Source organism: Protomyctophum bolini, assembly GCF_963924005.1.
Source record: "Protomyctophum bolini genome assembly, chromosome: 11".
Taxonomy (NCBI): domain Eukaryota; kingdom Metazoa; phylum Chordata; class Actinopteri; order Myctophiformes; family Myctophidae; genus Protomyctophum; species Protomyctophum bolini.
In genome coordinates this window covers 1,808,930-1,831,429 of record NC_137872.1, presented here as the reverse complement: position 1 = coordinate 1,831,429, position 22,500 = coordinate 1,808,930, and the positions used below count along the sequence as shown (strand labels likewise).

Here is a 22,500-nt window from a genome sequence, read left to right as displayed (position 1 = left end):
AGAGGCAATTTTGTGAATGGACACTATATACATTTACAAATGGTGTTACGGCGTCTAAATGTGCTTAAATGTTGCATCATGATGCATTGTGTGCTTGTAGATCTGCTGTTTTCATTGATCGGCACGTCGTACAAAGAGAGTTATCTAAAAAGGGAACAAATGAAGATACTAGAATCACATGTGAAAAGACAAAAGAGCGGGACTTTAATTGTGGGTTTTAGAATTGTACACAGCACATACTGTAATACTGAACAGCACCAACACCAAACAAGACACAGACACAAAGCATAGTGTCATTTACATTACAAGCAGAAAAGAAAAAGAAAAAAAAAAACATAACAGACAGAGAGATAATAGTGACAAAAGATCATAAAAAAAAGACAAGCATTCCTAATTTTCATCAAAGGAAAAGTTTTGGCCATTCATTATAAATCATCTTATATATATTGTATTATGTATGTGTATTCACATGAACACAACACTGTCAAAAGCCCAACGATATTGGGACACACAGGCTGAACAGACGAGCATTATAACACTGACAACAGGGCAGACATGGAGACACTGACTACAAGCAGCGGTTTGACTCAATTTAGCACCAGTTAAAGTCTCACATGTAACTTTTCTTTAATGAATAACATTTAAATGTATCCAATCTCTATGGCAATACACGAGTGTCTCGGTCTAGAGACATGGATCTGACACAAAGTTTGACCTATATTTGTCGATATTCTATTTATCCCCTGAGCCAGCAGCTCGGCTCTATCAGCTCAAATTGTAAAAATGTCAGCACTGAAGCGCATGATGGTTTAAACTAGCTCTGGTCCATAGCGCTAATGCGCGCATTAGAGCTATGTTACTCTCAACTTCCGCCGCTCTCATGAATGAATGCAGACCAGCCTCTACTCTTTGGCGTAAATAAAAAGAACGTTTTTGCTACTCACCAAAACAAAGGCGAGTTGTGTCATTAGAAAGCCTACTTTCCTTAGTGGACGCACTCTGAGTCCCCCCACCACACGTATAAACTGTACTTTTTGGGAACGGAAAGTCCCATAGCCTTACTGCGCAGGGCAGAACCGTAGAAGCAGTAGAAGGCTATGGACCAGAGCTAGGTTTAAACCCATGAAACCATGGGTTTAAACCCATGAAACCACGCGTTTTAAACCCATGAAACCATGGGTTTAAATCCCGGGTCGAAGGAGAAAGTTACATAGTGCTGCTTTAAGCTGCCCAGCAAAAAAATAAATAATAATAAATACGTTTAATTACGTTCAACGTCCCATGACACCGTCTCCAGAAGTTTCCTAAACTTACTTCAGTCTCATTATAGAGTTCACTTGGGACAGCCGAACTGGTGCTTAATTAGTTCAAAATATGTTGCCGTGAGCATTTATTCTCCACAAGCATAATAAATAAAGTATACAATCTGTTTACATTAAGGGTACAAGTACCCCAACAGGCACTTTGTACCAAAGAGTCCTTAATATGTTTAGGCAGGAAGAGGAGGGGGGGCTGTCTTTAATGTCTTAAAACTGAACAATTTACGATAAACATCAGAAACCTTACTGTATACAACAGCTGAACATTTGCCACCCAAAGTTACCAAAGAGAGAACTACACTGTACTGTATTTTTGAGAATACATTATGGTAATAATGTAACATATTATGGCACTTTCGATATGTTCTATGAGTTATAAAAAAAATCACACCTGTGTGAACCGAGTGGTGCAACTCCCCTCTCTCCCCCCCCTCCTCTCTCTCTCTCTCTCTCTCTTTCTGATCTGTCAGATTAGCTTTATTATCCAATCCGCGTCACTGAGAACTATTTTTTCATTATTATTTTGGCTCGGCCTTTCCTTCTTTAGCGAACCTAGACAGTCAGAAGTTGGATTTGCGTCCAGCAGGTGGCAGCCATGTCACATACTTCTGTCGTTCCAATTTCACGCATGCGCACACCACTCGTGCTCATTCACGTACACAAACAGGTACACGGACATTTCTGGTTGTAGGAGTGGTTGCACCACTGAAAAAAAGATGGGCATATTATGAAGAGGGCATATGGTACAAACATCGTAATAAATTATAATAGCATACTGTATATATACACGGAATGCTATTATATTACATACTGCATACATGGAATGCTTTTGAAGCTTTGTCATTTTTTTGCAGCCATAACGTTTGGTTGTCAAATGGCAGAATATACCAAATTATAATTTATGAAAATAAAAGCTTGTGCCGCAGTCGAGGCCTAAGGCAGTCGCAAGGAGAAAGCAGAGGTATACCAGCTCAGTGGCCTTGTGGTAGCCCCCTTTGTTTCACGGTATGTTGCACCAACCTCACCCGCCAGATGCCCTAGCTTGACTTGTTCTATGCTGAGCATCAAATAGTCTTTACTTTAAAGCCAGTCAATTAATTAAACTGTGCTTTCTTTTCAGTTTGGAAGCTCCACAGATTGCTGATACAAAGGCTGCACAAGATGATTTCAAGCTAGTTGATGTCATAGAATCAGTAAGTCACCTGTCACATTTGCCACTGTAATTGGTCATACTTGAACCATTCCTGCAATATATGCAAGAGCCTTTTTTTCTGGATCATCCATCACTTCTTTCTTCTTAAATTGTACTAAAATTGTCTACCCCATCAGTAAAACACTTTAGACAATGTTTCTGCTAGCCACGAAGGAATGTGAAAGAGGGAAGCGGTTTAACCTTGGGATGGAACAGAACTGGGAAATCACATCAGTTGTTTTTTTGCATTTCAGTTGATTTGCAAAAGCTTTAAAATTCCACCAGCTGCATTACAATTTTAAAACTCTGAAATTCATGGGATTGTAACATTAAATGGCGTTAATTTGTGTTGCATCAAAGCTGTTGAATCAGCCTATCTAAGCTATGTAAACTCTCATTGTGAGTGGGTGGCTAAATATGTATTTATTTTTTGAAAAGAATGTGTAGAGTTGTATTGAGAGGATGGCCCTTTGAGACGCAGCATCTCGTTTTAGACGGCGTTATAGTGTGACCAGCTCAGTGACCTTGTGGTTAGAGTGTCCGCCCTGAGACTGGGAGGTCGGGGTTCGATCCCCGGCCGGGTCATACCAAAGACTGTAAAAATGGGACCCAGTGCCTCCCTGCTTGACACTCAGCATCAAAGGGTTGGATTGGGGGGTCAAATCTACTAATCAAATGATTCCCGAGCGCGGCACGGCTGCAGCTCACCGCTCCAAGAGATGGTTGGTCAAATGAGGAGAACAAATTTCACTGTTTCACGGTGACGTGTGTGACAAATCGTATGACTTTGACTTTGTATGTCCACGGTACCTACACTAGGCTCTCTGTGGCAAGACATGAAAAGTAGAATAAAATTAAAAACAGAGGAGGGGGCTGGGGATATTTTCTTACACACTACTGTATAATGCTTCTACTGTATAATGCTTCTTTGCGTTGTGTGAGCTTGTGTATCTGCTGTTTTTGACTTACTTGGACAATTTTGACACATTTTCCCAAAACAGGGAGGGCTATAGGTTAATTTGGTATAAGTTTCTAATTAAATTGTATAGTGATATTGTCAGACATAAACATCAAACATATCAGACAGTCTACATTTCACAAAAGCAAATGCATGTATTTAACTCAATCTGACCAGACGCAGGGATTAAACATATTTCCACTGATGATATAAAAGGCATGGAATTCTTCCCCATCCACCCAGCCAATCGAACCCTGATGAAGAGATACAGCGTGTGTGTATATCATGCAAAGATGAAAAAATGTATGTAGTGTTAAAGGCTCATACATAGTCTGGATTTACGAACTACAACATGACGTCACGAGCCGTGGTGAAGAGCAAACCACCGCCACCGCTCCAGCCCTTCTCTCTGTTTTTACTCACCACCGCTTAACGTTATTTCAGCTCCGGTGGTCACCTCACCACCAGAGCGGTGGTCAACTCACCACCTAAAATCCAGACTATGAATAGGCCTTAACTCCACAAAGGTGACTAAACCATACACATAATTCTCGTTCCTCTGTTGTCAACTTGTCATCTTCTTTTTTATATAGTTCCACTTCCTCAAACTTTCATTCATTTCACATGCAGCCCTTAATTAAACAGCTCTATCCTGAACATCAAATACACAGATGTAGCCATTTTAGATTTAGATTTGTGCCATAAATTATTTCTTTGTCGCTGCTATGACATTGATTGAATTGATTGGAGAATCCTCCTTTTTCACGTCAAGGACCCCCATCTGAAAATATGTTGTGCCTGCATGGGACCCCATACAAGATTTTTGTGCTTAATTGTTTTTCCAAACTTTGTTGCTGTTGTTGAGAATAGCACTTCTGAAAAGGTCAGTTCTACGAGCTCAGCTCAAGCACATCGTGAGCCTGTAAATCGGTTGGATTTGATGCTATATATTAACACATCTTGCAAAGGAACCCCCTCAAGGAGCCCGGGGTGGGATCAACACTGCCTTAAGGTATAGAAGGTAGACTTAAAAAATGGCTACCCATATGCTGTGCTGTACCGTACCGTACCACCCCTCCCTTCCTCTTCATTATTTCTGTTATTTCCTAAATCCCTCGCCTTGCCTTGCCTTTCACTGGGAGCTCCTGCTGTGTTTGCTGCATGGTTCTCCGGGCTCCTTGGTGGCTCCACCGTGGACCTCCACGCCCCTCTCCGTCCAGGGGGCCACGCTGCCGTGTGTGACCCGACCACAGCGCGCCAGGCTGGCCACCTGGCTGGGCGTCAAGACCCGGTCCCAAAGGGCCACCTGGGACAGCTCCCCCACCAGCGCCTGGGACGAGTCGAAGCCACCGCCCGGAGAATCCTGTTGAGTTGGTGGAGAAGTGAAAAGGGGAAAAATACAGGAGAACATTAAATGGGGAAAATGGGTTTCCCTGTGTAGAAGATATATGTATTATAATGTAAACCAACTGGAGATACCTCTGTCTGTTTCTTTCCTACTGTTGGGAATTAATCCCTGAAGAGTTTCTAACGCATGATAAATATTTAATCAAGATCCTCTTAGCATCAAGTAAAAAAGCAATCACTCGACGCTGGTGCCAACAGGACCCACCAACGAAAGATCAATGGATGGACATTATTGAGGAACTGTATACTATGGAAAAACTAACATTCATACTGAGACTACAAGAGGATAAATTCTATAAAAAGTGGGAAAAGTGGAATCTCTTCTCTCAGCCTATAGTGATATTGCAAATAGGATTTCATTGAATGTTTTTTGTAATGTGAAAAATGCAGCCTTTTTTCTTTAACTTTTTGTCTTTTTCTTTTCTTTCCGTATCGTCTTGTTAGTTGGGTTTTCTTGTCTGTTCTTCCTTCAATAAGAATTACCGGTAAGTGAAAAAAAATAATGGGGAATGGGTTTCCCCATGTAGAAGATATGTATTATAATGTAAACCAACTGGACCCTTTAGGAAATAGGACACAACAGATTGGATGAGTGGGCGGGCAGGCAGGGCTGCAGTTCACGCCTTCAACACCATAAACGTCATTAAAATGTCTCCTATAGCGTTTGAGAGAGATTTAACTGAAGGTTTGAACAACAATTATAGACTGTAGACATTTTCAAGTGCAAGCCCCGTCTTCTTTGAATATTATTTTTGTTAACTGTTGTACTGATTGATTGATTGAACGAACTAAAGACTTAAGTTAAGTCATTCGTCCAGGTCCTGTTTGTCCAGAACACATTTTTATTAAGCATTTTCCATTTTCATTACAAATCCCCCATCGCCCCAACCTCCCCAAGGTTCCAATTATCATTGCAACAAGAAAAGACATTTCATCAGTTAGTTTGACATTTTACAATATATAGGCATCTTGGCTGGTAGACTTACAAATAAGATTGAAACGTAGACATACATACATGTAAAATATGGCATCATAGTTGTGCTTTGACCTTTTCTACAGCCTCTGTAAGTGCTTCAATAAATTGCTCCATTAGCTCTCGCAAATTGATATTTCCAACCAGAACAGCATGTTGAGAATATAAATCACGTTTATTTTTCTTGTATTACGTCGCAATAGCTCTTTCTCACTAGGTATAATATGGGTGTTGTGTTGGTTCTGATCCAGTCACCAATAGGTATAATATGGGTGTTGTGTTGGTTCTGAACCAGTCACCAATAGGTATAATATGGGTGTTGTGTTGGTTCTGATCCAGTCACCAATAGGTATAATATGGGTGTTGTATTGGTTCTGATCCAGTCACCAATAGGTATAATATTGTTGTATTGGTTCTGATCCAGTCACCTGCTCCTGCCCCAGAATGAGCACTCCTCCGGGCCTCACATGGTGTCCGGTTGCCAGGTTGGAGCCCTCTCCCCTCAGCTTGCCTCCCTGGTAGGCCCGCCAGGCTCCACCCTTATGGCTCCAGGACACACAGATGTGCTGCCAGCTGCCCCGGGAGAGGTTCAGGGGCAACTGCGCCACCTAGTGGTGGACAGAAGGACAGAGGTTCAAGTCAAATCAAGTAAGTCCAACTATTTCAGCTGTCGGGGGCCCATTCGTCTAGTATTATTTATTTAGCGAATGCAAAGTCCTTAAGCCAAGCGGTTTGCCTCCTGGTCTGCTGTATGGAGGGTAATTAATCCTCCTTCCAGTCTTTGGATAGGACAAACTTCTATGATGTGCTCCATAGTTTGCTCCTCACCACACGCACACAGTGGGCTTGGGCTACTGCCCCATTTGTGGAGGCTGGCCAAGCAGGGGCCATGATGTCCAGTCCTGAATCTATTGAGCATAGACCACTGTCTCCTTGGGAGGGTGGTACCAGGGACCTGTTGGTTGGGTTCTGACACCAGTATTATTAAGAGGGTATAGCCAACCTTTGTATAAATATGCTCTCCTTTCCTTTCTCCAGTTTGCGAGAGAGAGAGAGAGATTGATTGATTGAAATATGTATTAACAGTTTGCAGAATTACAGTACATTTCAAGCACAAACTCAATACAGAGACTGTTAACTGTGAGTGGACGACCCAATTAAGCATTACACTTGTTTACAACAGGGTCCACCATGTTTAATTCATAAAAACATTTAGAGACGTACAAATAGACACTTCTATGTACCGGTAGTTAAATAACAGAACAGGATTTCATCATAAAGGAAGCAAAAAGGGAAAAGAAACATATACAGTGAGGGGACAAGGGGACAAGGGGGGGGGGGCAGAGAGAGAGAGAGAGAGAGAGAGAGAGAGAGAGAGAGAATGATATGATGGCAGAATAGTGTGAGCAACATTGTTTGATCAGAAATTTTCTGCAACTTTTTCTTTGCGATTGCAACGGTTTGTGATGGGAATGTGATGTATGATGATTGATGATAAGTGCGCCCCTCACTTCACACGTACGTGATTTGTTTGTTTTCGATTCTTCACAGCATCTTCAGTGTTCATTTATCCATTTGTAACGAGTTTTTGCTGTGGATTTGACTGTGTTATTGCCACCGTTATCATCATCAACAACAATAGCAGCAGCAGGCTGCTGATATTATGAATACAGAACCCAACCGGTCCAAGGATTGCATAGTTGCACATTTCACAAAAGCCCCCATTTAGGAATTCCCTGGGCATCAAGGCCAGGGCTTTTCACTTTCACAATGAATCATACTTTCTTTTATATGAAAGTGTTCCTTTTTTTTCTTATGAAAGTCTTCCGGGACCCAGCATCATATTATCCCATTTTGACCTGAGATCAGATTCTAAAAATGTTCTTCTACATCCTGACAGTTTTCTGAAAAAGCTAATGTTTCTATGTCAGTCGTTCTTCGATTTTCCTAAAATAGCAGACCTACAAGCTCGTAGCGCGCCACTCGGTGGCGCGCTATGAGCTTGTAGATCTGCTATTTTTCAATCGCTAAAGCATAACATATAATGCTAAGACCAAAACGGGTTCCCGCGCAAAATGGGTTAAATATCTTAGTGCATGTCTCAAAGATATTCTGTACACCTCCAAGGACACTGGAGCTCTCTCATTCAGCATGAATTATCATAATTAGATCATTGCTCTTCGCCTAAAGCCGTACCATGCTAATAAGGTGGCAAATGATAAAATGCAGATACAGCATGTTGCCATTTAGAAATGCCACTGAATATCATTATGTGTTGTCATGAAGCATGCTGTTCCGATTTATTGTGATATTAACCCATTCTGACCTGAGATCAGATTCATACAAGGTTTCCACTGGACACACACTGGTCTGATGAACCCATTCTGACCTGAGATCAGATTCTAAAAATGTCAGTCGTTCTTCGATTTTTCAAAAATAGCAGACCTACAAGCTCGTAGCGCGCCACTCGGTGGCGCGCTATGAGCTTGTAGATCTGCTATTTTTCAATAGCTAAAGCATAACATGATGCTAACACCAAAACGGGTTCCCGGTCAGAATGGGTTAATACAGTGAAATGTCCCTCCCGAGCCCCAACCACAGTCATCTTGCTTTCTACAGTAATCTAATTTACTGTACTATTGTCATTTATTTATATGAGCAATGCTCACGCTAGAACTTTAATGGCTTTGCTGCAGTATAGCTACTGTACGTCTTATGCAAAACATTGTACTGTTTTTTACTCAACATGCAACTCTCTCTTTCTCAAACGGGTAACAAACAATTAAGAATTAATTATCTCACCCCGTGACCACAAAAAGTGTCAAGGCTCTTGCTCGAATTTACAGTATTTACTATTACTATATATTATAAATAACTAATGAGTTTCAATTTGCCCTAAAGGGATTTCCTTAGAAGACACAAGATCCTATTCCTATATATGACGCAATGATATGATAAATGTGCATCATGGCCATCCGCTTCAATGAAAGCAGAGTAATATAGATAATGAAACATGTGCAGTGAAAAAAGGTAGTTGACGAACATTTTTTCGTCTTAGTTTTAGTCGACGAAAACAACACTGGCTGGGATAGACATCACAGCTCGTATTCAGGGCGGAGTCACCACCCCCGGGGAAGTTGTGATTTGCTCTCGTTCACTGCAATGCAATTTGCGGCATTTCCAAAACAATATTGCACAGAGTAGCGATTATTATCAAACGTATTTGCAATGCCATACGTTGAAAGATCTGTTGCTCCGTGGACAAGGCACGTTACCTCCGCAGGTTAGATATTATCGGCATAGATGTTTGTCCGTATGTGATTAAGGATTGGAAAAAGTTGCATTGGCAGCCATAGAAAATTCTTACCCCGGGCTAAAACCGGATGTGACGTTTTTGGGCGTTCCTGTCTTATGTGGTGTCAGGCTATATAAGTGGCATTCATCACCTTGTCGTTGACGAGCAGCTCCACCGGCGTGTGGAGGCCCTGCAGCAGAACCAGCTCGTTGGGCTGGGCCGGGACGGCGTAGGACAGCGGCGTCCCGATGGCGCCGGCCTCCGCCGGGCGGAGCCACAGGCACACGGTGAGCGCCCGCAGCTCGGGAACGGGCTGCGTCAGCACGGCGTACATGTAGTTGGTCCTGGACGGGAAGGAGAGCCGGTAGCCCTCGGGGAAGACGGGACGTCCTGCTGTGAGGAGACACACCCCAAAGAAAGGCAGCGGTGTAAAGCATATAGGTTTTCAACAGGTGGTCCGTGGACCACTGGTGGTCCGTGAAGGTGGCAAAGTCGCGAAACAGAGTGCACTAAATGACCTGGTGATGTATGATGATGACACATCAATGTTACACGAAAAAAGTACAAAAACATGCACATCCAACCCAAACTTGGGCAGGTGCCGAGCGGCGAGTAGTACACGCTCAGAGACGCTCGCACACTGTGGGCTCCGATGCTGTGACAAGGGCCTTTATTTGCACAAATAGGTGACTGATAACTGGCACGTCAATGTCATTTATACTGGAAAGTTGGATGTCAAGAACTTCCACAGTTGTACGGGAAAGTGTACGCCCCACACCCGTACACTGTACGGGATTGACTGGTTGAGTCACCATTATTAGGAAATGTGCCAATATAACCAATATAATAACACAACAGTGGTCCCCAGGTTGATTATATCAGTCAGGGTGGTGGTCCCTGGTTCATAATCAGTTGAAAACCCCTGGCCTGGCGTAAAGTAATAACTAAGAACATCTACGTACCGTATACTTAAGTATAATTTTTTAGTTATTTGTACTTGACTTGAGTATTTCCAATTCCCAATTTATTGCACTTTTCTTTTCTTTTCAAAATATTTTTTCTTTTCTTTTTATAACAGTATGGGTGTCAAGTCACAGATTCATAGAAAAAATTAAAATTAAATATCAGATTTTAGTATCAGTGACTGTGGGGTAAACAAACGTACTGTATGAATCACAGGGATCGTGGGCAGACATAATGAAAAGACTGTTATTGTGTAAAACATGGCCCTTCAAAGACAAAAGAAAAAATAAATCTCCCCTTCAAGTCCCAATTTAGTAAAGCCAATTCCCAATTCCCCAGCCTAAGTACTCCATCTCTGCTAACCCCCACGATCAGTTATTGGGAGAATTTATTGCACTTTTACTACACTACAATTATTTGAAAGCTTTAGTTTACTTTGTAGATAAAGAGAGAGAGAGAGAGAGAGAGAGAGAGAGAGAGAGAGAGAGAGAGAGAGAGAGAGAGAGAGAGAGAGAGAGAGAGAGAGAGAGAGAGGGACAGAGAGAGAGAGAGAGAGGGACAGAGAGAGAGAGAGAGAGACAGCAAGGGAGAGATTGGAAAGTGGAAACTATTTGCTGATGTACACAATTATGGAAAGTGATCAAATAGACTTCCCGCGTTCTTCTTTTATTATGCTCACGTTAATTCCTTCACATCCTATTCCTTCCCAGATATATAATATTATGCTCAGTGTATTTTTTAATCTGGCCAAACTGCATTTTAATAGTCTCTTTCTCATCTTCCTTTTCTTTCCACAAGTATCAGTTAATAAGGATCAGTTCAATTAGGAACAGCATGGCGGTCTAAATAAGGCCAATAACAGAGGGAGTTGTGGAGCTTTGTGTGTGAAACTGCAGCTGTTGGTATACAGTTATTACAGTACCATGAGGGCACTGCCCACACCCACATGGCCCATCCATCTGTAGCATGACGTACTGTACATCTGGGTGTACTTATGTCTGCATACCAGGCACCACGCCCACATGGCCCATCCATCTGTAGCATTACGTATACTGTACGTCTGGGCGTACTTATGTCTGTATACCAGGCACCACGCCCACATGGCCCATCCATCTGTAGCAGAAATCCTTCTCATCGGCCCTAACTCTCTCACCAGCTCCACCCAGAACTTCAACATCGACGGCTCCACTGTTACAACCTCCCCCCACATCCATAACCTTGGTGTCACATTTGACTCCACCCTCTCATTCCTCCCCCACATAAACCAGATCACCAGAACCGCCTTCTTCAGGAACATCGCCCGCCTCCAGCCCTCTGTCTTTCCCTGCTGCCGAGCCCGAAACCCTCATCCACACGGATGAGGGTCCGCAGCGGGGGGGGCATTCGCTGCGATGCGAAATGGTCCGACATGCGCTGCTCCCGTGCTTGCGGTTAGGGTTAGGTTAGGATTGAGGTTTCGGATCAATATGCTGTCGGAAAAAAGACCTGCACCCCATCCACGCATTCATCACATCCCGGATTGACGACTGCAACAGTATACTAAACGGCACCACCCCTAAAGTCCTCAACAAACTACAACACGTTGCAAAACTCCGCTGCCCGCCTCCTGCTCACCAGTACACGCTCCAGAGACCACATCACACCCGTCCTCCACCACCTACACTGGCTTCCCGTCAAACAAAGAATTCACTACAAAATCCTGCTCACCACCTACAAAGCTCTCAATAACCTGGCTCCCCCCGACCTCTCCGATCTGTCTGTATACCAGGCCCCACTTCCCACTTCACTGTGGAGTTTTCTGTACACCGTTCATGCGCCTCGGTGGATGAACGGTACGGATTTTGGTGACTGACTGATTGATTGATTGAGCATTTTATTCACAGTACTGTATGTAGAACGGGTACATTTCACACGAAAGTCAATACAAAAACTGGATGAAACCAGAAAGTACTAAGACTTGTTTACATCAGAGGGTCCTCCATTTTCAAAAGTAGTTTCAATTCGTGTTTTTAGCTTCACTGACAAGACAGAAATAACCAAAGTATAACATAATGCTTAACACACCGAAAGGGGTTCCCGTCCAGAATGGGTTAACTGTTATTGTGTTTCTCTTAATCCCCTGTACAGTAACAGCACAGTATGTACAGTATGTCTCCATCCATCCCATTATGTCCTCCTCCTTACCGTCCTCCAGGCCTGCGATGCGTTGGTGCAGCTTATGGATGCCCTGGTCGATGTCCTCTCTGTGTCTCAGCGTCTCCAGCCTCAGGCCCGTCCTCTCCTTCTCCAGCAGCTCCACTTTCTTCTGCAGCTCCGTCTCCAGGTCTTCCAACGTCCAGGGCGGCCGCCCAACTCCGGCTCCGGCTCCGCCCTCAACCGGTTCCACCCAACGCTCCTCCGGGATGTCAGGTTGCCCTCCTCCTCCTCCTCCTCCTCCTCCTCCCCCCATGGGCGATATGGAGGCATAAGTGGCATCCGTGAGGTTGAGTTGAAATGGGCCGATATCTAACTGCAGCACACAGACAGACAGACAAGAGCATGGGTTCAGAACTGGGTTTTTTTATAATGAAAGGGAAAATATCACAAACACTTCACTCTGCATTATTTAGCAGTGACATTTACTGGTGTGAGACGTGTCATGTTGACTACCAACCTTTTCAGCTTCTTTATATTTAGCTTTAGCAGAGTGTGAAATGTACCAACCTTTTCAGCTTCTTATTATTTAGCTTTAGCAGAGTGTGAAATGTACCAACCTTTTCAGCTTCTTATTATTTAGCTTTAGCAGAGTGTGAAATGTACCAACCTTTTCAGCCTCTTTATGTTTAGTGTGAAATGCCATGTCTCACTTTTGGGGTTTTTTTTCGAGCACAGTCATCCAATAATTTGTTGGACTGTTTGTTTTTTAAATCATTTCTACTAAATCCATTGCTTTATATCCACATGATTAGGGATCCTAATTTATGAGGCAAATTACTCAATGTATTCCCATGCTTTTTTGTTCTTGCTTAATGTAAGTCGCTCTGGATTAAGAGTGTCTGCTAAATGCCTAAATTGTAAATTGCATAGTAGTTGTTGCAGCATGCTTGCATAATCTTAGTAGCTGGTACAAATGTATTTGAATATTCAAAAGGATTCCCAGCTATGCTTATTTTATTTAACGATCGCTCGGAATGGACACTTACTGTAAATCATGGGGTATGACCTTAGGCTGATTACATTTGGTTTGGCAGGTGATTAAATATATATTTTATATAAATATAAAATATATATTCATAATAAAATAAATGACTATTACTGTATTGTTATATATTTTTCATGGGAGTGATTCAATCCTTCCTTTCCATGGGGAGTCATACTGTAGGTAGTGTAATTTGATATACAGCACATAATTTAATTTTTTGAGTGACATTTCTCAAAAGTGTTATTAGTGCTATTATTAATAATCCATTGGAGTGCATCATGGTTTAACCCATTTTGAGCGGGAACCCCTTTTGGTGTTTTAAACATCATGTTATGCTTTAGCTATTGAAAAATAGCAGATCTACAAGCTCATAGCGCGCCACCGAGTGGCGCGCTATGAGCTTGTAGGTCTGCTATTTTTGAAAAAATCGTTAAAATGTGCCCAAATCTTTACGGAAATTGACATGATTTTGAAGATTATTTTTTTAAATTTCGACGTCAGGTCTAAATGGGTTAAAATTACTTCTAGAGCCTCAACCGCAAAGAGCTTCATTATCAATTGTGTATCAATCACACAACATAATTACAGTACTGTATATATGGCTTAAAAATGGCATGAAAGCCATAATATTTATACTGGCACCACTTTATAAACTCACTCAGTTTAGTTTTAGTTTGGGGCTTAATTTGAGAAACTGGTAAATGAAACACTTCCCCTATTAAGATAAGCTAAATCTAAATCTCGATAAGGTTGTTATTTTCAATTAAGTTAAATCAATTATGCATTAAGGGAAACAAATAATTGAGAGACCCGGCATGGGTAGTGCCAGGAGAGAGCACTCTTAATCACAGCAACAAATTGCTGTTGCTCTGCTTGTAAAAACAGCTCAGCCACAGGGGACAGAATGGAGAGGAATCGGAGTGTGTGAGATTGTTAAAAGCTGCATGTGATGCTGTGCATCCTGTGGCATATTGTGTTATATAACAGAAACACATAACAATCACACTGGGGTATAGAGTCCGCTGAATACTATTAATATGACCCACATCGGCAGCCGTGTGTGTGTGGTGTACTATTTAATTTGATATTGTTTTAATGTGGTTATATTCATGTAGAAAACAGAAGAAGAAAGTATTATTATAACTAAAGATATAAAAAAAAACTAGAATAAAAAAAACAGTACAGTAGTACAGTATAGTGCATCCCGTGGGTGGATGCAGAGGTTGTTGTTTTATTGCGTCCCTTAACTATAAACTGCAATTGGGATGCAAAATGCACCCTATTTTAAACTCTGCCTACTGTATGAGAAATAGAACAAGAAGCGAAGAATGTGGGAAAAGAACAGTGACCATGATGACTTTGTGCTTGAAATGTTTGAACCGATAAACCGACTGACTGACAGAGTGACTTACACAGTAGGCCTACTAGCTGTGTGCTCTCAGCTAAAAGGAATAAATAAGGGGATGGTAGGAATTTGGGAAGAGTATATGTAACAGTATTATATAATTACACAACATAATGATACAAATAAGTGCTTCTACCTGACTTAATTCTCCATGGTTCATGTGTATATAGGAATACATAGTGCATTAGAGGTCACAGCTCCTTTAAGTCTCCCCCTTTTGCCCCCTGTATAAATGTCCTGCCACACCTCCACCTCTTCCTTCTGTACTTCCGTCTTGGAACGAGAGAGGAGTCTTTGCACTACTAAGAACTAACGTGGAGACGTGTCTGTTGTTATTCTTTGTCAGAATAAAACGTGGTTTCCAAAGAGAGTTCTGGGTCCGACTGTCCATTCAACACAATGCAGAGAGAGACAGACTACACCGGTTACACTCCAATGAATGTTAGCATCAAATATTGTCTGTGAGTGAACTTTTCACAGTGGGACTACATAGGATCCAAAATGCAGACTTGCAGAGTAGTCTAGTGCAGAACAGGCCAAATGCAGAAAACACTGCAGAACGCCATAACATCTATAATAATCAGGGAACAAAAGAAAAGCAGCCAGGAGCGGAGGGTTTAAGTAGACACAGGTATGCATACACAGGTGAACACATCTGACAATCAGCATAGGGATTGGCTGGGAGACTTTAACACTAACAGGACACAGGTGGAGAAAACTATAGCAATCACAGCCTGGGAGGTGAGACAACACAGGAAACGATAACAACAACAGAGGAAACCAAGAGATACTAGATACTACAAAATAAAGGTACACCATCCATAATACATCATGACAGTTCATGACAGAAGTGCACACAAGTCAGTGTTTCCAGTACTCATCAGGTGATTCAACTTCCCATCACTTCTTACAGTACGTTTTAACAGTAGGGCGACAGCCAGACGAATTTTCCGGAAGTGCATTATTTGTCAATGGGACCCGGCGACTACTGGCAATAGCTGGCGATAGCAGGCGAACAGGCGATGGTCGAAAAGTGGGCAGTCGAAAAGATTAAAATAATTTAGCTTTTGGGCGACGTCGTCCGGCGATAGTGGGCGATAGAGCCAATTAAATTCAAGTGTCGCTCGCCATTGTTCTCCTGCTGTTAAAGAAACGCTCCCAACATACTTAAAGGTTTTCATAAAGTTTGCTATAGTCAATTTGGCTCATTTCCCAATTTATGGCAGTCATATGTGGCCTATAATATCCCCAGCTGCCACAGAAGGTTGTCCACGTATTGCTACCTACTTTTAGACTAATAGGATGAAACTGAGATGAGTTCCATTGTATTTGACAAGCTAGGGCACCCAGCAAGCCCATTACCAGAACACTATTTCATTACCAGCACTCCTGTCCTTCATGTCCTAGTGAATAGTTGAATACCAGACCTTTTATAACAGCATTTCTATGTTTAATGGCTCATTAAAACCGTGGCATCTACTGTACTTCTTTCCTCACTCTAATCATACACTTATCACGTTCACTGTCTACCTTCTCTGCGTCTTTCTCTCTGTCTGGGCCCATGGGCTCTCTGTGTACACACATGCATGGGCTGTATTTTACGTGTCTTAAGTACCAGGTCTTATTCCCTAACTTGAGTAAACTGTTACTAAAGACCTGGAGGCGTGATCAATGCTCTTTGGCCACTCAGAATAGCCAAATGGCATTGACCACGCCTCCAGGTCTTTAGTTTACTCAAGTTACGTAGGTAATAAGACCTGGAACTTAAGACACGCAAAATACAGAGAGCGACAGAGGCATGCGGTCGTGTACTGCAACAGCGAAAGTATATTGAGTCCAGAACAGTGAAATCAATATTGAGAAAAAACACCCTGCCCTGCCAGCCTAAAGCATACAGTATATATTATAGGTCATGTGGTCACACTGCCTCCTGCTTATGATTATACAAAATGAATCATAGTAGCCTATTATGAACAGTTGAATGAGAACAGCCTCATATAATGGACTTGTTACGGGTCGTACTGTACAGTAGCCTTGGAAGGTAGAAATGCTCCACAATTATGAATTCAAAGAAATTACATAGTTGTCAAACAAACCATGTACAACCCAGATTCGGCACAAACAAGGCACTAAATTATTTTCGCTCCTATGCCACCAAAATGTGGAACGCCCTACCAACAGTCGTTAAGACATGTGAATCCCTTGACTCCTTCAAAACCGCTCTTTAAAGAGCACCTACGGACGGCTGCAATTCGAAACTGGCCCCTGTAAAATCTGCCCCCCCTTTTCCCCTCACTGTATATGTTTCTTTTACCTTTTTGCTTCCTTTATGATGAATTCCTGTTCTGTTCTTTAACTACATAGAAGTGTCTATTTGTACGTCTCTAAATGTTTTGATGAATTGAACATGGTGGACCCCGTTGTGAACAAGTGCTTAATTGGGTCGTCCACTCACAGTTAAGTCTTTGTATTGAGTTTGTGCTTGAAATGTACTGTAATTCTGCAAACTGTTAATAAATATTTCAATCAATCAATCAAAGTCATTGTCATCGATTTGAAGGCCTTGACCTGCTGCTGTTAGCTCTACATGTGGACAGACACAGAAAGATTGAAGGGGGGCGGGTGGGGAACATTCATATTCATATCACTGGGCAAACAGTTTTGTTCTTAGTTAGTGTGTTTTGCATTTCATGTATTGCCCACTCGGCACTTAACAACATGTACATGGAGCCTCAAGGCTTTTCCCCCAATCCCCATCACGGGTAGTTTTTCGCCTTGCCCACTTTCCACAATTATGCTTAAATTAAAATGGTTGATTCTCTTCATGTTTTTAATTTCACTGCAATGTATGTTCATGTTGTCATTTTACTGTTTTCTTCTTTCAATAACTTTTCTTTTTAGGGTAAAAAAAAACCCCCTTTGTTTTGGCAAGTAAGAAATACATGTAGCAGATCTACGAGCTCTTAACACATCACGTCAGCTTGTAGATCTGCAATTTTTAGCCATAATGGTTACATGAAAAGAAATGCATGTGTTTTTTCATTACAATGTGCTTAAGCTTTCTAACTTAAAACGTTTACGTGATTGTTTTGGCAGGTTTAATAATTGTAGAACGTTGTAATTTCTATTAACCAATTTAGACCGGAGATTCTATACAAATGTCTTCTAGTCCTAAATCAGTTTTAGAATTTAGCCCAAGGAGTGTTTTTCGTGAAAAACTAATGCTTGGAATGGGTTCAGAATGATGAAAACCCCCTAGTTTGACACATCACATGCTATAATGAAGTATAATGAAATTTTAATTGGATGTTGATGGTATTGGTACCCCAACTTTCAGCAGCTGTCAAAACTTCCCCTAGGGTGGTTGAATAGAAACCAATGTGGGACATGTTAGTTAGACAGTGAAACCCTAACAAACACATGAAAGTTCTTGGTAAGAAATGTATTCCCAGATTTTATTAATATCCCCTGACTAGAAGCAAAGATCTGAGTTAAAAACTATCGCTCTGAAAGAATATATATTCAAAGATTTGCGCCACATTTTCACGATAAGTGTTTTTTTTAAAGAATAGCTAAGTAGAACACAATGCTTAAAACACCAAAAGGAGTTCCCGTCCTGAATGGGTAAATATGTTTGATGGGCGCTAATGAATATGTTCAGACAGTAGTTAATTAACCTTTAACCCATTCTGGGCGGGAACCCCTTTTGGTGTTAGCATCATGTTATGCTTTAGCTATTGAAAAATAGCAGATCTACAAGCTCATAGCGCGCCACCGAGTGGCGCGCTACGAGCTTGTAGAGTCTGCTATTTTTGAAAAGTCGAAGAGCAACTGACATAGAAGACATTTTTAGAATCTGATCTCAGGTCAGAATGAAAACTGTCAGGATGTAGAAGACATTTTTAGAATCTGATCTCAGGTCAGAATGAAAACTGTCAGGATGTGTAGAAGACATTTTTTGAATCTGATCTCAGGTCAGAATGAAAACTGTCAGGATGTAGAAGACATTTTTAGAATCTGATCTCAGGTCAGAATGAAAACTGTCAGGATGTAGAAGACATTTTTAGAATCTGATCTCAGGTCAGAATGAAAACTGTCAGGATGCAGAAGACATTTTTAGAATCTGATCTCAGGTCAGAATGAAAACTGTCAGGATGTAGAAGACATTTTTAGAATCTGATCTCAGGTCAGAATGAAAACTGTCAGGATGTAGAAGACATTTTTAGAATCTGATCTCAGGTCAGAATGAAAACTGTTAGGATGTAGAAGACATTTTTAGAATCTGATCTCAGGTCAGAATGGGTTAATTAACCTTTAAAACCATCAATGTTTATAGACTGTTGGCTCTGTAGTCTGTCTGCTCTACACACCAAACTGTCCAAAAAATAGATCTGCTATTTCCGCCTAATGTTCCCAACCCCATCATCACACAGTTACTCTGAGGACCCTGCAGGGGTCCAGGACCCCCTGTTGAAGCCAGGACCCCTGCCATAGTCGAAAATGCCCAAATACCGACATGCCCTACATTATACCAGGCCTTTAACCGACAGAGGTACAGTAGGGACTGCACACGCTAGTCTGTTCCTCTTAATGATGAATATAGGCCTATCATATCATGCATTATTCATGACATTTCTCTAGCTGTAAAAAATGAGGTTGTACATCATCCTTCTTCTGGCCAGATCAGACAGAGCATTTCATGTTACTCTGATAATACTCCTGTAGTCTGGTGCTCCCCTCTCTCTCTCTCTTTGGCGTGCTCTCTCTCTCTTTCTGTCTCTGTCAGTCAGTCAGTCAGTCAGTCAGTCAGTCAGTCAGTCAGTCAGTCAGTCAGCCAGTCAGCCAGCCAGCCAGTCAGTCCTTCCTTCCCTCCCTCTATGCTTCAGATCGTGTCTCCCTCTGTGGGAAGGTTAAGAGATATAATTGTAGATAAAAGATTGGGCAACACTAATCAGCCTTACACAACCATTATGAATAATAACCACTATTGATCGTGATGAAAACCAGTCTGGCCCATTAGCCCATACTGCACCCGAGGCTGTGATAAATTATCCTGTTTCTCATTCAAAATGTAAAAGCCTTTCGCTGGTAAACCATTCCAGACAGCCATACTGTACGTGAGTAGAAACTTAAAGGACTGCCATGCGGGAAAACCCTTCTGTTATGTTATGATCTGATCGCCCATGGCTGTGTACTTCACTGTACGTGAGAGCACACAGTGTACTTCATAATGTATTGTGTGTACTGAATGAACTGTATAGCATACTATATAGCTACTGGTGACATCTCATCTCAGACTGCAAGGTCAGCTCGCTGCAGTAAGAGTTTGTTATGTCTCAAGTGTTGTTAAGGATCCAGCTATACAGTATATGTCCTGTTGTGTATAATAAATCTTGTGAACCTTTTAGCGTGATACTGTCTCGTGTCGCTTTATTGTTCTCCCGGGCCCGTCTGTACTAAGGTATACTTCAACCGGATTGTCACACACCACCCTGCCGGCACACACACCCGTCTGTCAAACCAGACGAGGGTCCAATACTTGTCTTAGAGTATTACAACACAGAGGCAGCGGTGGCCGAACGGTTTGCGGAGCGGTCTTGATACCGGAAGGTCGCTATAGTTCGTATCCCCCGGACCGGCACGTTAAAATTACCACCGCTGAAGTGCCCTTGAGCAAGGCATTGAACCTCTACCATGAAATGTTCTATGAGCAGGGCCTGGCTGTAAACAAGTTATTGAGCTTAGTCCAGTTACCCTGGGTAAACATAGTACCTTTCCTTTCCTTAGTCCAGTTACCCTGGGAAAACATAGTACCTTTCCTTTCCTTAGTCCAGTTACCCTGGGTAAACATAGTACCTTTCCTTTCCTTAGTCCAGTTACCCTGGGTAAACATAGTACCTTTCCTTTCCTTAGTCCAGTTACCCTGGGTAAACATATAGTACCTTTCCTTTCCTTAGTCCAGTTACCCTGGGTAAACATATAGTACCTTTCCTTTCCTTAGTCCAGTTACCCTGGGTAAACATAGTATCTTTCCTTTCCTTAGTCCAGTTACCCTGAGTAAACATAGTACCTTTCCTTTCCTTAGTCCAGTTACCCTGGGTAAACATGGTACCTTTCCTTTCCTTAGTCCAGTTACCCTGGGTAAACATAGTACCTTTCCTTTCCTTAGTCCAGTTACCCTGGGTAAACATATAGTACCTTTCCTTTCCTTAGTCCAGTTACCCTGGGTAAACATAGTATCTTTCCTTTCCTTAGTCCAGTTACCCTGGGTAAACATAGTACCTTTCCTTTCCTTTACACATTCTAGCACTGATTAACCACATAAACCCTAGTAAAACTGTACACTGTTTTCAGTCTGCACCAAGTCTCTCATGAGCTTATAGAACTTAAAATAATCGTACACATCGGCTATTGTTGGTGGCCATTCGTCCCACAATACAGGGATGCTGAATGGGGTTCAAGAGGTTGAAGCGGAAATGTAGGCTATAGTGGTGACAACCTGGACTCACTAAGTTACAATGCAAATGAACATTACAATCAATACATTAATGAATGAAATTTAATTTGTTCTATTGTTGGTTATATTGTTCTATATATGCAGAGGTTAAAGAGGGAGTGCCACATTTTTTGTATTTTTCGTTTTTATTTGCAATGGGGTGTGTTAACTTTGTATAGCGTTTCTTCCTGGAGGCCCATCAGGCAAACCAGGCATACTTAATGAACTGGTGAAAAACAACATTTTAACAAATACTGTAATAAATTATACCTGCTTATATAACAATAAGACAATCGTGTTTTAGGGTGGGAAAAAGTCATGGCACTCCATCTTTAATTAATTGGAGGCGGAAGTGATGTGATGGTGATATATGGTGGTGCTGTGTGTGTGTGTGTGTGTGTGCGTGTGTGCGTGTGTGCGTGTGTGTGCGTGCGTGTGTGTGTGTGTGTGTGTGTGTGTGTGTGTGTGTGTGTGTGAGAGAAAGAGAGAGAGAGACACCGAGAGGGAAAGCTGGAAGGACATTAAGACTCGCATATATATATATCAATATCACTATATCACCAGCACAGCCACTAAATACAACATATTTTGTCATAGAGCCGGACAGTAGAAATTAGGCTAGTAGGGTTGTAGGGCCAGTGGTGCCCAAAAGGTATAGATTGGTCATTTATAGCTCTCAAGCCTAAAACAAGTTTATACAAATGATGGAGTAGGCAGTGGCACTGTATATAGGCCTATACGGTCAATCATCAACAATTGCTGTAAAACACCATACAGTAATTAGGCAACTGTTGCCTAACTACTGTATGGTGTTTTACAGCAATTAAATATACTATAATTAAGTTGAGTGAGTGAATTAGTATAACTGAGAGAGAGAGAGAGAGAGAGAGAGAGAGAGAGAGAGAGAGAGAGAGAGAGAGAGAGAGAGAGAGAGAGAGAGTCAGTGAGTTACCTCTAGTTTCTCGATGCGGTCTTTCAGCTGACTGATGGCCATCTCCAGCTCATCCACAGCCCTGACGGTGAGCAGGTGAAGGGCTTCGGGCTGGGCAGCAGCATGAGCAGCAGCAGAGCCCGGACTGTCCCGCACCATGACCCCAATGTCACCACCACCACCACCACCGTCCTCCTCCTCCTCCTCTCTCCGGCTTACTGTTTTCCTCGCCCTGCCTGACCCTCCGGTTCCTCCCCGTCCCCGGAGGAGTCCCGCGGCGGTCCCGGTCCCCGTCCCCCCCGGCCGTCTCTCCGAGCTGCTGCCGCCGTCCAGAGCTCTCTCGCACTCGGTCAGCTTGCCCGTGAGCTCCCGGATGGTCC

The 22,500-nt window shown here is 42.2% G+C and overlaps 1 protein-coding gene across 1 annotated transcript in view; it reads right to left on the bottom strand.

Moving 5' to 3' along the window:
• Nucleotides 1-4,601: 4,601 nt before the first annotated feature.
• Nucleotides 4,602-22,500, bottom strand: part of LOC308324400 (neuronal pentraxin-2-like) — a gene marked incomplete at both ends in the record, with an annotated part of 18,497 nt that continues 598 nt past the window's right edge. The window contains 5 exons of the mRNA XM_080776444.1: nucleotides 4,602-4,832; nucleotides 6,278-6,457; nucleotides 9,296-9,537; nucleotides 12,292-12,616; nucleotides 22,142-22,500. The exon at nucleotides 22,142-22,500 is cut by the window's right edge and continues 598 nt beyond it. Of these exons, the coding sequence (XP_080632570.1) occupies nucleotides 4,602-4,832; nucleotides 6,278-6,457; nucleotides 9,296-9,537; nucleotides 12,292-12,616; nucleotides 22,142-22,500 (1,337 nt within the window). The remainder of the gene's footprint in view (nucleotides 4,833-6,277; nucleotides 6,458-9,295; nucleotides 9,538-12,291; nucleotides 12,617-22,141) is intronic.